Source organism: Anastrepha obliqua, unplaced genomic scaffold, assembly GCF_027943255.1.
Source record: "Anastrepha obliqua isolate idAnaObli1 unplaced genomic scaffold, idAnaObli1_1.0 ptg000009l, whole genome shotgun sequence".
NCBI classification, from domain to species: Eukaryota; Metazoa; Arthropoda; class Insecta; order Diptera; family Tephritidae; genus Anastrepha; species Anastrepha obliqua.
In genome coordinates, this window is record NW_026562178.1 from 4,723,799 (window position 1) to 4,740,320 (window position 16,522).

Here is a 16,522-nt window from a genome sequence, read left to right on the forward strand (position 1 = left end):
ACGGTTGAGCCAATCAAATTGTCATACCTAATTCCACAGTGTAAAACTTGTCAAGCATTTGGGCATACGAAAAACTATTTCGGTAAAAAACCAAGATAAAGGTAAAATGTAGTGGAAAGCTAATGTATTAGACTGCAAAAAACCATCCGACCAAAAACCCAAATGTTGCAATTGCGGTCAAGACCACCCCGCAAATTATTGGGAATGTGTTGTTACTAAAGAACTGTAAAGAATTGGGGATAAGAAGAACTTCAAACCAGCAATACAAAATAACCGTGATGAAAATACTGCCACTACAAATGTTGTTACACAAAGCAATAGAGCTAATATTGTAAAGGCCAAGAAACTATCATTCTCTGAAGTAACAAAAGAAACTATAAAAAGCAAAAAACCAAATATCAAAGGAAGTAATGATGAAATTCTCAGATACTTAGTAAATTAAATAAATATGAAGAATTCAATAAAAACTTTCAAAAACGGTTGAGTGAACTTTAACAGCAAATGAAAACTCAGTATTAAATAATGGTTGACAGAAGAATTATGGCATGGAATGCGAACGGTTTAAACAAACACCAAAATGAGCTACAAGTACTATTAGATTATGAAAAATTGACATTAGTTTATAATGGGCAGAGACTTCAACGCGAAAAATACCATCTGGGTGTCCCGCTTAACTACGACAAAAGGATGGGAGTATATAAGCACCACAAGAAACGGATGTGAGTTTCTTTCAACCGCTAAACCAACTTAATGGCAAACAGATGTCAACAAAACCCTAGACTTGATTGACTTCTTCATAGTTAAAAATATAACACACAACTATATTCAAATCAGTGAGGGATCTGATCTCAACTCTGATCATTCCCCAATATATCTAACAATCAGCGAAGCAATTGTCGACCAACCACCAACCCTTTACAATAAACACACAAATTGGAAATTCTTTAAAAAAGTCCTCCAAGGCAATACACGCAATAACTCCTCCATCACAACAAAGGAACAACTAGAAGTAGAAGTTTTCAAGTTTACACAATAAATCCAACAAGCAGCGTGGAATAGCACAACTTTTTTAAAAAAGAAAGTAATCGGATCTAACTGTCTAAGGAAAAGACAACTTCGCCGAAAATGGCAACACACACGATAAAGGGATAAAACCACTCTTAAGGGGGGAAGCTGGTCTAGAGCGCAAAAAATGGGCATATTTTATGAATTTATTTTGACTCAACAAAGGAATCAATCGAAAATCTGTGAAATAGGTTTAATAATATAGCTTTCATGGTACAAATACAAAATTTTTCGTCTGAATTAATTTCAAAATGGCCGCTGTCCAGCAGTTCTCCTAAGGCGCCTTTTTTTCTAGTGGGTCCATTGCCGAAGACGTAAACTCCTTAATTTTTGTCCTGGATCAAAAAATAAAATTTTTTTAGTTTCTATATAACAACAGAAAGAGACGTACGTAGGATTTTTTCGATATTTTGTTTTTTTCGCGAAATGGTGCACGTTTGAACAAAAAGTTACAATTTTCACTATAAAGAACGACATAAAATTGTTGATTAAAAAAAAAACTATGTAATATAAATAAAAAATCCTACGTACGTCTCCGGAGAAAGGTATTTCGAATGTATTGTCAAAATTTCGTAAGAATCGGTAAAGATTTGTTCGAGTTATGTCTTCGGCCAGTTTAAAAAAAGTGATTTCGAGAAAAACGCGTTTAAAGTTGTAAGTTTTGTAAAATCATACCTGCAAGGCACTGCCGTCGAATGAAAAATTTGGGCATTTAGACATTTTTGCTGGCATCCCTCATTTGGTATATTATTCCTAAGACCCTAAAGCACCTTTTAAGACAAAAAAAAATTTTTCGATTTTTTCAAAATTCTAGACCAGCTTCCCCCCTTAACAAAGCATCTCAGGAACTAAGGCGAGAAATAAATAAAAAATGTGTCAATGTCTTTGCTACAAGCACTATGATCGCCACCTTTGCTGACGCCACAGCAATTCTTGCAACAGAAAAAAACGCCGAAGTAGCGGCAAGTAAAAAAGCCGCTATAGACGCAATAGAAAAATAAAAGAAAATTTTGCGAAACTGAGCTGGCTCATTGGACGGAATTCAAAACTCATTTTATAACAAAATAATGATATATAGGGTGATCAATCATGAGGTGCTTTTTTCAATAGTTAAAAAAAAACAAAAATGTAAATTATGTTCAAAACCTTTATTTATCATTTGAAAGGACATTCTTTGACATTTACTTTTTGAATATGACTTCATTCAAATGTTGGCCGCAACTACGCTTAAGGTGGTCCATTCTGAAGGTCCAATTTTCAATCATTCGACTGGTATGTCGTGAATAACACGCGTAATGTTGGCTTCCAGAGCTTCAATCGTAGCTGGTTTATCAGCATAGACCTTGGACTTCACGAATCCCCAAAGAAAAAAGTCCAAAGGTGTGATATCACAAGATCTTGGTGGCCAACTCACAGGTCCTAAACGTGAAATCAGCTGCTCTCCGAAATGATTTCTCAATAAAGTCATTGTTTCACGAGCTGTGTGGCAAGTGGCTTGTCACAGAACGCTGATTTTCATAATACAGTTGAACAATTTGTAGACGTTGTTGCGGTGTGAGTCTTTCCATGATGAAATGCAAAACGCTGTTCAACAAATCCACGATGACAGTTTGCCACAACTCGCGCGAGTTATGCAACCAATTAAAGTCGCACAAACAAATAACATAATTGTTGATAACGACGAGATCAGCATAATCATGCAGAGGTACTTGAACCGAGATCGAATTTCAAAAGCATAAACAACGGAAGCGTCGCCGTCGCTCCCGTTGCTCGATCAACAATTTATGCATATACCAAAGCAAAGTTATGCAACCAATTAAAGTTACTTGAACTGAGATCAAATTTCAAAAACATAAACAACGGAAGCGTCGCCGTCGCTCCCGTTGCTCGATCAACAATTATGGAAAAAACGAAATGGGCATTTGCATATGCCAAAGCATATTATAATTTTAGTCTTAAGATTCAACTGTAACTGGACAGAAGTCCAAGTTCTTTCAACAAAATATAATTAAGTCAAAGTTCTTTCACCAAAAATATAATTGTTCGTTCAATAAAATATAATTGTGTCAAAGTTCTTTCACCAAAAATATAATTGTTCTTTCAACAAATATAATTGGCGCAGTCGAAATCGGACAAATACGTTCAGAATTAACCAAAGTTAATCCGCGAGAAAATTTTTAATTTAAACCACAATGGAAGCAGAGATGGATAAATTAAGAGCAGTATTGCTTCAACAGGAAGGAGAGTTGAACCTATTAAGGCAACAAAATCAACAACAACAACAACAACTGCAACAACAACAGCAGCAACAACAACAACAACAACAACAACAACTACAATATCAAGAGCAACAACATCAACAACAACAACAACCAATCCAGTGGCTGTCAAACAAAGATATCATCCAGCAGTTTCGCCAGCTAAGGCAGCTCGACGACCAACATGATGTGTTAGCCTTTATAAAATCTGTGGAGTTCCTCATGACATTATGCCAGGGAAACGCATTACTGATCCAGTTTGGCACTAGCATCGTCGCTAATGAAAAGGTGTCGGGAACAGCAGCAAATTTCATCAGACAATTGGGGATGGAGCCTAGCTGGGACCAAATGAAGACCAAACTGATGGAGCAAATGCGACCCAGGACGACCTACGAGGACGTATTCGATAAATGCAGATTCATCAAAGTGAGTAGTTTAAGAGATTTGTTCCAGGAGTTTGAGAAAGCAAAGTGCGAAATAAACAAAATATATATGTTCGACGAATCCAAACCAGCCATGTATGAAAATGATAAAGTAGATAGAGATTTGTTAAACATGCTAATGAATAAAATAGACACTCCGTTCAGGATTCATGTCGATCAGGGCATGTCTATGCATGCTTTACAAACGAAATATTCAAATATTAAAGCACTGGACGACCCCAGAGCTATTTTACAGAGGTATAGAAAAAATTCGAACAATACCTATAACAAACAGGGTAACACTAACACTAACACCAACACTAACGCTAACACTAACACTAGCACCACTCATAAAAACGCAACCCAGAATAATCAGTTTGCTAGTAATAATAACAATACCAAACAGAATCAGGGTGGCCGGCCAAACACCAATAATAACGCCGGCCCACCTCAGAGTAACCAAGTCAACCAACAGTCGTATAACAGGTCACAACCCACCCAAAACCCAAATTTTAAACCTAACTATAACAACAAGGGTAACAGCTCAAAACAGACAAGAATGTCTCATATGAGCGTTGACACTCAAAAGAATGATCCCACACCCATGGAGATTGGGACTTTAGAAGAAAATCAGGCAGAAGAAGAAGAGGAAGAACAGGTAAATTTTTTGATTTCTTGCCTAGAGCAACCTTACCCATAATAGTGTGGACAATAGGAAAAGAAAAAATTAAATGCTTAGTCGACACTGGTGCGACGACAAGCATCTTAAAATCAAGAATTCTTGAATTCCAATACCCCAAAACAGAACTCACCAAACCATGCTCTTATAAAACTCTTAACGGCATTAATGTCGTGAAATACACCGTAACAACACCACTTCCAAAAGAGATACCCTACTCGGGGACACTACAGTGGAAACTTATAGATTTCTCAAACAAAAATTTCTCGGCAATAATAGGCCAAAATTTCTTAAAAGCCTTCAATGCTCAAATCAACAACACAGAGCGATATGTACAATTGCTCGATAGAAAATTTTATTTTTTGGATTACGAATACCCAGAAACAATGCACAATGCTTGTGCTCTGCAACCCGTGAACAGAGAAGAAATACAAGATCGCTTCAACCTCGCTCATTTAAATGACGAGGAACGTCGAGCCGTCGAAACCCTATTCGCGGAATTTGACGACTTATTTTTTCAAGAGGGGGACGTTTTGTCAGCAACAAACCAGATTTCCCACGAAATAATTACCACAGTGGATAGGCCTTTATATTCTAAAATATATAGATATCCCCAAATACACGAAAAAGAAATAAATAGACAGATAAAGGAAATGCTTGAGCAGAACATAATAAAAAAGAGTAACTCACCCTACAACAGTCCCTTATGGATCGTCGAGAAAAAACTCGATAATTCAGGGTCAAAAAAGTTCAGAATCGTCATCGATTACCGTAAATTAAACGAATTCACGGTCGATGACAGATTTCCAATCCCTAATCTAAACTCTCTATTGGATAAATTAGGTAGATCCCAATATTTCACAACCCTCGATCTGGCGAAGGGTTTTCACCAAATTCTCGTAAGAGAGGAAGACAGACCAAAAACGGCATTTTCAACACCGTCAGGTCACTATGAGTTTGTCAGAATGCCGTTCGGACTAAAAAATGCTCCATCGACATTCCAGAGGCTCATGAATGAAGTCTTGAAAGATCATATTAATGACAACTGTGTCGTCTACATGGACGACATATTAATTTTTAGCACTTCCCTTCAGGAACATATGACCACCCTAAGGAAAATATTTAGAACCTTGAAGGAGGCAAATTTGAAAATTCAAGTAGATAAGTGTGACTTTCTTAAGAAAGAAACACAATTTCTTGGCCACATCCTGACCACTCACGGTATTAGACCGAACCCAGACAAAGTAAATATTATACAAAATTTAAAATTACCCAAAACGGCAAAACAGATTAAATCATTCCTGGGAATGACAGGATTTTACAGAAAGTTCGTTAGGGATTATGCAAAAATAGCATTCCCCATGTCAAGGTATCTGAAGAAAAACGAGACGATCAACACTGACGACCCAAGCTATATAGCTGCATTCGAAAAGTTGAAGACACTAGTTACAAACAGTCCAGTCCTACGATACCCAAATTTTTCCAAGAAATTCACTGTCACTACAGACGCCAGTAATTTCGCGGTGGGAGCAGTGCTATCTCAAGAGAGCCACCCAATCGCATATGCATCCCGAACATTAAATCAACATGAATGCAACTACTCGACTATAGAGAAAGAGCTTCTAGCCATAGTGTGGGCCGTAAAGTACTTTCGACCGTATGTTTATGGTAGAGAATTCGACCTCGAGAGCGATCACCAACCCTTAAAATGGCTGATGGCTAAATATACAGGCAAAGATATAAGCCCAAGACTGCAGAGATGGCTCATTAATCTAGGGGAGTACAAGTTCCATATAGAATACATAAAAGGAAAAAATAATAATATTGCTGATTTTTTGAGTAGGACCAAAGAAGACGAAATTAACCTCATGGAGGTCGAATCAACAGACGAAGAAGACAACAAATCCCTGACTGAAACGGTTCACTCTCAAGAAGAGGATCAGGGTTTTAACATGTCCATACTAGAAACGGCAGTCAACAGATTCAAAACACAAATAATTTTCACAGAAAAGAAACCCAACACCATAGTACAAGTGTTTGGCAAAAAGAGAATTTATATTAGCAAAAAAGACTTGGAAAACAACCAAGCAGTAAACATCCTTAGACGAGAAATAACAGCAGGAAAGATAGGAGTTTTTTCACACCTAAGCGACCATGAATTTTACCAATTTCAAAAAATATTAACAAAGGAATACACTTTCAATCAAAAAGTAAGGTTCGTAAAATGTACCAGGTTCGCTACAGACATAGAGTCTGAAGATGAGTTGCACACCCAAATAGCTCTGTTTCATAAAAATGAGAGTGGCCATTGCGGGATAGTTGCTACCTATCAGAAACTTAAACTTAAAATTTACCATCCCAATCTAAAAACACACATCCACAGAATAATAAATAATTGCGACGTTTGCAGTGGTGGGAAATATGATAGGAAACCCATTAAAAACAACTTCCATCTAACAGAAACACCAAAAACCTGCAACGAGATAATACATGTGGACACATATGTGAATTCAAAACAATCTTTCATAATATTCATTGATAAATTCTCAAAACACGCCACTTGCTTGCCACTGACCGATAGAAATAGTATCACAATAGTAGAACACATTCGTTCTTGTCCATTAAAGGGAAAGTCCAGAAATTTGTCTTCGACAACGAATTCAATAGCTTGAACGTCAGGGAATTCCTGGAAAAAGAAGGCATAGAATACCACTCAACAAAGCCAAATAGTCATACTGGCAATAGCGATGTCGAAAGACTTAATAATACATTGACAGAGAAAATTCGTACACTAAATATAGAAGAGAAAAGACCTATAATTGAACAAATGGCCAGAGCTGTATACTTTTACAACAATACACACCACACCACCACAAAATCTACACCGTTCGAAGTACAAAACCATAAAGTCGATCACAAAGAATTATATGACAGAATGTCAGCACAAAAAGCAAAAAAAATAGCAAAACTAAACAATAACAGGGAAACTTACATAGAAACCAGAACAGAAGGATTTATAAAAAATTACAAAAACTTAAGACACAAAGAAGAACCCAAATTTAGGAAAACAAAATTACAAAACATCCCCACAACAAACATTAAAAGACCTACAAAATTTTCAGATAACGTTGACACTCCTCATCATGTGCCTGCTGCCAACACTGTCGACGGCAATGATCAACATAACCCCGATCCAGGCTGAAACCGGATTCATATCGCTGGGGGAAAGTACGGTGGAACTGGTTAGCGAATTCAAAATGGTCCTACATATAATAAGTCCAAAAGAAATATTAGAATTAACCAACATAATCCAGAATAATACGAAAATTCTGGTTAAGAAAGATAGGCATAGGCTAGATACAGAGATAGAAACTATAAAAATCAAAATAAGATCTATAACCCCAAATTCGCTAGCAAGACAAAAACGCGGCCTTATCAACGCAATAGGAAAAACTCAGAAGTGGCTCACCGGTCTCATGGATGATGACGATAGGGAAATCATTATGAATCATCTCCTTAATAACCAAGAAAACCAAAATAACATAATTAACAATATTAACAAACAAGTAAAAATAAATAACGACTTACAAAATTCTATTAACACACTTAAAGAAGTAATATTGGATGACAGGGAAAAAATAACCAAAACTCTTAACAACATTGAGACATATAATACCATGCTCAGAACAGACATAATGTATCATGATCAGCTGTTGAAGTTGAAATTTTTGCATGATAAAGTAGACACCATCTTGGACACAATAGCGTCAGCTAAATATAACCTCTTCCACCCCTCAATACTAACGAACGAAGAGTTTATACTCTATAATATAGATTTTTACAAAATTAAATTAATTCGCATGGGAGTCATGACCTATGACACTAATATAATCATAGCAATCAAAATACCAACTAACATAATAACTACCACAGTATTCTTAATAACCCCACTAACTAATCAGAAGAACAAAAGAATCGACATGAGTCCCGAAAGAGTAATAAAAATAGAGAACAAAACTTATACATACGAGGAACAGAAAACAATAAATGAACTCAAGCTTAGCTCTAACTGTATAATTAAAAGAAATTGTAAAATGATAGAAGATGTAGAATTTAAGACAAAATTAATAAACGAAGGTACATTGTTAATAAGTAATGCACAAGATAATGAAATTCAATACAATTGCAACAATACCACCAATAGCGAAATATTAAGAGGAAACTTCCTCATAGAATTCACAAATTGCACAGTCCTCATAGATGAAACATACTACAAAAATAGCCAAGAAATTTATACACAATCATTTGCCAATGAAGAAGAGGAGGAAAACTCATTTAACTTCACCGAAAAGCAGACGTTTAAAGAAATCGTATTAAAAGAAATAGAAAACACAAAAACAATTAAAGAAATAAAAATACAAACAATAGTTTCCAACAGTTTCGGCATAGTATCAATTACTCTTGTACTCCTCTTCATAGGAATATATTCCTATAACAAATGTAAAAGAGGAATCCAGGAGAATCCCTCATCAAAGGGGGGAGGAGTTATGCAACCAATTAAAGTCGCACAAACAAATAACATAATTGTTGATAACGACGAGATCAGCATAATCATGCAGAGGTACTTGAACCGAGATCGAATTTCAAAAGCATAAACAACGGAAGCGTCGCCGTCGCTACCGTTGCTCGATCAACAATTTATGCATATACCAAAGCAAAGTTATGCAACCAATTAAAGTTACTTGAACTGAGATCAAATTTCAAAAACATAAACAACGGAAGCGTCGCCGTCGCTCCCGTTGCTCGATCAACAATTATGGAAAAAACGAAATGGGCATTTGCATATGCCAAAGCATATTATAATTTTAGTCTTAAGATTCAACTGTAACTGGACAGAAGTCCAAGTTCTTTCAACAAAATATAATTAAGTCAAAGTTCTTTCACCAAAAATATAATTATTCGTTCAATAAAATATAATTGTGTCAAAGTTCTTTCACCAAAAATATAATTGTTCTTTCAACAAATATAATTCGCGCGATCTGTAAAAAAAACGCAAATGAAAAAAACTCCTCTTAATTGATCACCCTATACATACAAATAAATTATCAAACCAGTGTGGTCTTATTGTGCACAAATTTGGTGCCACTCAAAATAATATTAACAAAATCCAACGATTTCAAAATAAAATTCTCAAAAACATTGTGAACGTACATTCGCAATGCAGATATCCATCGTGACCTCAACATTCCTACGATCGCTGAAGTTATTAAAATACAAGCAGAAGCCCACTCTAAGAGGCTCCAGAGGCACGTAAACGAGGAAGCCAGCAAACTTCTTAACACCGCAGGCGTAACCCGACGACTCCAGCGAAAAAACCATATGATCTTACTGGTAGTTAATGTAAAAAATAGATTTTAAAACTCATTCATACTCAATAAAATCATACTGCTTGTTTGTTTCTTTTAAACTAGTTGTAGTGTCAACAGACATTGTATACCTATATATATTTAAATGTTTGTAATAAGAAAAAAAATTAAAAAAAAGACTTTCTTACTGGAAGCGTTACGAAGATGATTTGTTATCACCTTTTGCAATTTTTGCTTAATTGCGACCATTGATGGTCAAACTGTCGACGCTAAATAAATACACAGGTCAACAACGTTTTGTTCTAGGAAAGTGTAGGGTCACTTTCGAAGTAATTTTTTGCGTAGAATCCGAATCCGGGGTTTAAATTGCTCTATCACGTCAGGATTTTGAGATATCCTAACCTAAAAGTGCAAAACACGCTGTTTTTGCACATTTTTGAGGTTATGTAGCTACGAAGGTTTTGCTCTTTATAAAAAAGTAGACATTTTAAATTATAAGTCTTCCTCTTTAAAATGCTGTTGAGTTTGCTTAAATATCTTTATTTTTCACTGAGATATCGCATTTTGAAGTTTCCATGTTTGTGAATTTTTCGATATTCGAAAATCCATTGAGATAACATGAGACGTGATACGGTCGATTACATAGTCACAAAGGTTGGGATATCTCAAAGTCCTGACGTGATAGAGCAATTTAAACCCCGGATTCGGATTCTACGCAAAAAATTACTTCGGAAATGACACTTCACTTTTATAGAACATTCCGAACCCATTTTTTGCAGACCTGTGTAATTAATTAACTTATTGATATTATATAATTATTTTTTTTTTTTGTTTTAAATACAAGTCCTCGGTAAAAGTGCTACGAACTTATTCCCCTACCTAATACATATTCAAGCATGGAGGTGTACATATACATATGTAGGCATACATTTATTCTTCAGCTTCAGATGCTTTGGTAATTTTTTTATTTATTTATTTATTTATAAAAATGAGAAACAACAATACAATTGTTATTGCACAGCAAAAAAGGAGCACTGGCTGCCAGGGCCTTTGGCTCACCGGTATGTAAAAAAGTATGTGTGAATATGAAACATTATATTATATTATATAAAAAAGTATAGGAAATTACTGAGTTCAGATAGCAGTTAAATTGCTAACAATACGTTACTTAGAGCTATAGCTACAGGGAATTAAATTACTTTACGAAGATCCGTTAGGGTTAAATATTTGGCAATTTTCTCAATGTTTTCGGGTGTAGTGGTTTTTAAGAGATCGATGGCGTTGTCGCAGTTGAATATGTTGCTTCTGATTGACGTGAACTGTGGACATTCGTTGAGCAGGTGTGTGATGGAGAGTGTTGCCGCAGGACAATACTGACATGATGGGGGGCTGATACCAGATAGCCTATACGAATGTGGGGCTATGGTATGCCCTAAGCGTAGTCGAACGAAAGCTTTGATATCGTTGCATCGGCATGATGATGGGTACTTGGGTGCATTTCTATCACCATTAATTTGCGTGTAGTGGTGTCGGATGGATTTCCATTCAATCATTTGTTTTGTACGCTGTTGTGAAGAAATTAAATTATGCAAGTCCCTCTTGTCGAGGAACTGAAAAGAGATTAAAGGTTCTTTTCCGGCGAGCTTGGCACGCAGATCTGCTAGTTCATTTCCTGCGATACCTTTATGCCCTGGTACCCACATTATTTTAATTTTGTTATGGGTTGCAATTAACTTGTCACGGATACACGATATGATGTGGTTTTTATTGTTTATGTTTAGAATGGATGCTATAGTCGACATACTGTCAGTGCAAATTATGGTTTTTGATGAAGAGCTAAGTGCACAGTCAATTGCTTTCAATATCGCGATGGCTTCTGCTGTATAGACAGACGAAAATGGCAGTAAGTGTCCCGTTGACATGGTTTCACCACTAGATTTTACAACCGCGAATGATATGTAATCTTCTGATTTTGATCCGTCAGTGAAAATAAGGCTCCATTCTGGAGGTAAAGGTGCCAAGCATTCGCGGAATAGTTGTTGGTAAATTCTAGGGCAGGTGTTTTCCTTCGGATATTTACTGAGATCTAGAATAAAGGATGACTGTCGTAAAAACCACGGTGGGTGATTATCCTTATGCCTGAGTGACGGGCCATTAATTCCTAGTTCTTTAGCATATTCGATGCAAGACGCGATTACAGATTTTCGTTGCAGCGGTCGTTTTAGATTAATGGTGTCAATCACCGTTTCGTGAAGTGTCCTATTATTAGACAGGAACAACTTTGGTATCAGCTTCTTGGTGTTTAGCTCAATTCTCTCCTCAATAGTAGGTAAGCCAGCTTCCGGAAGTATAAATTTAGTTGGAGATTTAGGAAACGCTCTGATGCTACGGCAGACAGCGGTGTGATAGGGAGCGTAGATAAGTTTTATATGGCTCTTAGAACAATTACCATATACCGGAAGACCATAATCTATCTTTGACAATATAAACGATTTCGTTACATTAACTAAGGTTGAGATGTTAATTAAACAGTTTTTTGAGCTTAAGTATTTAATAACATTAAGCCTGGCAGCCAATTGATTTCTAACATACAAACAGTGTTCCTTAAAAGTTAATCTTTTATCAAAGATAATACCCAAAAACTTAAGATTATTTGTATTTACAATACCAACATTATTATATTCCAATTTAATGCCACCACATTTGTGTTTACGACAGATGTGAAGCAATTTGCATTTTACTGTGTTTATGGTAGCGCCAGAGCAATTAGACCAACTCGAAATGGCAGAAAGTACATCAAGGAAGTCTTTTTTAACAACGTTTAAATCATTTACTTTAGTGAAAATGAGAACATCGTCGGCGTAACAAATATGGGAGACATTTTTATAATTGGATATTATGTTGCTTATTTCGTTAAATGCTATGACAAACAAAATTACCATTTCCATGGCAGCCGGTTCTACGTACCGAAATGACTCGGGTTTTTCCCGACCAAGGGCTGCCGCCCCAGTATACTAGCCCTGTCTAGTGAAACCCATATCATCCCACCCTTAACGTCACAGGAGCAAACTCCCGCAGCAATCCTGCTCCAAATACTTCTCCTCAGAGCTGGAGTCGAATCCAACCCTGGGCCAGAAGTATTCTACTTCTGCGTCTGCCACAAACGGCTTCACCCGAACTCCACCTCGGTTAGGTGCAACAAGTGCAACGGGTGGAGCCACCTTAAGACCTACTCGGGTCTTAAGTCACATAGGGTATGTGGCCACGTGTTGCTCCCGCCAGCAGGCGTCTGATGCCTCCACGGCTAACACACCCCCTGATAGGCCGGCACTACCAACCGCCACCACGACCAACACCTCCACGGTGAGGAGCCTATCGGAGCAACACAACTCCCCTTCAACCCCTCCCTTTCCTTCCAGCTCCAACCCCAGTGCGGGGACAAACCAGCAGCTCCTGGTCCCCCGCACAGTCTGTTCCGTGTGTCAGGCCATAATACCTCGGAATCTGGTAACAGTCCAGTGCAATTCCTGCAATGGCTGGTGCCATTTTCGGAGATGTTCCGGCCTGCGCACCACCCGTGAGTGGACAACTGCCTACGTTGCCCCCTGCTGCAGAGCTCTGCACCCACTACCGCCCTCGGAGGCGCGGCCGCCCACCACCGTCAGGCCGCAACAGCTACAGTGGATTGCGCAGCAGGCCCAACGCAGACAACACCACGCGTCCCTCACCCCCCGGATTACACTGACCTCACCGAGAAGCTTTAAGCTTCTCCAATTCAACTGCAACGGACTTATGAGTAAGGTCGACGAGATAGTCGACTTCATGAGCCGGCACAGTATCAAGATAGCTGCGGTCCGAGAAACAAAGCTGCACGCTAGGTCATCTCTGATCACCAGGGATGGCTATAACGTGCACAGAAACGATCGCGAGCGAGACAACGGTGGTGGCCTAGCGTTCATAGTCCACCACACTGTGCAGTATCGTCTTATCGATGAAGGAATCGACCGCAGGGACAGCACCTTAGAATGTCAAGGTATAGCTGTCCGGTCAGGCGATTCCGACCTCGAAATATTCAACATATATATACCCCCTATCACCTGCTGCCCGGCAGGATATCACCCTGATATAGGTGCGCTCATCAGAGGTGAAAACCGATTGGTTGTAGGTGACTTCAATGCGCATCACGATCTTTGGCATTCAAGCCTGCCAAATGATCGTAGGGGACAGCAACTGGCAGAGCAGATAGACGACTCGACATTCAGCACAGTGAACGACGACGCCCCCACCAGGGTAGTGGGCAATTGCAGCAGCTCGCCTGACCTAACAATTGCTAGCGCTGGTCTGATAAATAGCATAACGTGGCGACCTATGCTATCGCTTGCATCAGACCACTTGCCCATTATCGTCTCGATCGAGAGACCTGCCGACTTCGTTTCCGCGAACCACCGGTCCTATTTTAACTTTAAAAAAGCTAATTGGGCCGGCTTCACGGAATTCACTGAGGACACCTTCGCCGCTCTTCCCATCCCCACTGATGTGCGCGTAGGCGAACGCGCATTCCGCAAGGTGCTCACTGCTGCTGCGGCTCGCTTCATTCCTGCTGGAAGTTATAAGGACATTCGTCCTCATTTCCCAGCCGAAGCAGCCAGTTTAGCGAACGAGCGTGACCACCTACGCCAGGCCGATCCCGGGGATCCCCGCATAAGGGATCTCAATTTGGAGATCCGGCAACTGGTAAACCAGCATAAGCGGACAAAATGGGTTGAGCACTTGAAGACCTGCAACCTCACCTCTGGGGTGAGTAAGCTCTGGTCCACCGTTAGGTCTCTGTCAAACCCGACGAAGCACAACGACAAGGTGGCTATCACCTTCAATGGTTGCACTTCGTCGGACCCGAAGAGATGCGCGAGCTATTTTAGCCGGCTTTTCATATTGCATCCTCCGGGCAACAGAACCAAGCGTCGTGCTACCAGAAGGCTGCACAAACTGACAAACAACAGGTGATGAGGTTCAGGGGGCCATCAACAATTCGAAATCATCGAAAGCCATTGGCCCTGACGGCTTAAACGCGCTGATGCTGAAGCATCTGGGACCCCTGGGAGTAGGATTTCTCACAAGGGTTTTCAATCTGTCCATGGCCACTCTCATCATCCCTGACAAGTGGAAAGCAGGGAGAGTGGTCCCACTGCTGAAACCTGGGAAACCCGCCAACCAAGGGGAGTCTTATCGGCCGATAACTCTCCTTTCCCCAGTAGTGAAGACACTTGAAGCCCTCCTACTCCCACTCTACACGAAACACCTGGCCCCAGCCCCACATCAGCACGGTTTCCGACGAGTGCACAGCACCACCACTGCATTCACCGCCATAAACGCCCAGATAAATCGCGGGCTTAACCAAAACCGCCCCTGCGAGAGGACTGTCCTAGTAGCGTTGGACCTGAAAAAGGCTGTCGATACAGTCAGCCATTCCACGCTACTAGATGACATTTATCAGTCGACACTCCCGCCAGGGCTGAAGAGGTGGTCCGCGAACTACCTGAGCGGTCGGCACTCGTCAGTGATTTTTCGAGATCAAATGTCAAAGCAGAGGAAGATTAAGCAAGGCGTACCGCAGGGTGGTGTCCTTTCACCCTTGCTTTTTAACTTCTACATCTCGAAGCTCCCCCAACCACCAGTGGGAGTTTCCCTGATCTCATACGCTGACGATTGCACGATAATGGCGTCGGGCAATGACATCGATGGCCTGTGTTCCAAAGTGAACAACTACCTCACCGACCTTTCTCGCTTTTTCACTGCGAGGAACCTCCAACTTTCCCCCACCAAGTCCACGGCGACCCTATTCACCACCTGGACAAAGGAGGTCAAGCTGTCCCTTAAGGTAAAAGTCGATGACACACCAATTCCGACTGTGAATAACCCCAAGATTTTGGGTGTAACCTTCGACAGCTTGCTCTCCTTCTCTGCGCATACAACCGCAATTGCCACTAAAGTCCAAAATCGCAACAAGGTCCTCAAATCGCTGGCCGGCAGCACTTGGGGCAAAGACAAAGAACTGTTGCTTTCGACATTTAAGGCAATTGGCCGGCCGGTTCTCAACTATGCTGCGCCTGTCTGGTCGCCTGGAACTAGTGATTCGCAGTGGACTAAGCTACAGACCTGTCAAAATACCGCCATTCGGACAGCGACCGGGTGCCTCCTGTTGTCACCTATCCAACACCTTCACAACGAGGCACAAATGCTCCCAGTTGCGGAGCACAACAAATTGCTCAGCAAGCAGTTCCTGCTCGGATGTTACCGTAGGACTCATCCCTGCAGGCACCTGCTTGAGCCCGAGCCGCCTCCCAGGCACGTCAGGAGACACCTCCTTGACTACGCTGGCGATATCCAGGACAAGAGCGACCGTAACCTACTGGACCGGACAGTATTTAGACAGTCTATAAACGACATTCACTGGGAGACCGTTACCACCTTCTTGAACTCCCGTCCTGTGAATGCCGTAATCGGAGTCTAACCACCACCCATTGCAGATGAAGAGCTCCAGCTTCCCCGTGAGACCCGTGTAACACTGGCACAACTACGTTCTGGATACTGTAGCAGGTTAAACTCCTACATATCCAGAATCCACCCCGACATACCAAACACATGTCCGGCATGTGAAGGTACCCCGCACGACACTAACCACCTCTTCACATGCCCCCTCAAACCGACTCATCTAACCCCCCTCTCCCTTTG

General features: G+C 40.1%; 1 protein-coding gene across 1 annotated transcript; it reads left to right on the plus strand.

The window, feature by feature from the left end:
• The first annotated feature begins 3,411 nt into the window (after window positions 1-3,411).
• LOC129251217 (uncharacterized) lies at window positions 3,412-9,901 on the plus strand. Its single transcript, XM_054890570.1, has 3 exons — window positions 3,412-3,749; window positions 7,547-7,666; window positions 9,896-9,901. Exons 1-3 carry the CDS (start codon window positions 3,546-3,548, stop codon window positions 9,899-9,901), a joined length of 330 nt encoding a protein of 109 aa, XP_054746545.1. The 5' UTR covers window positions 3,412-3,545.
• The last annotated feature ends 6,621 nt before the right edge of the window (window positions 9,902-16,522 follow it).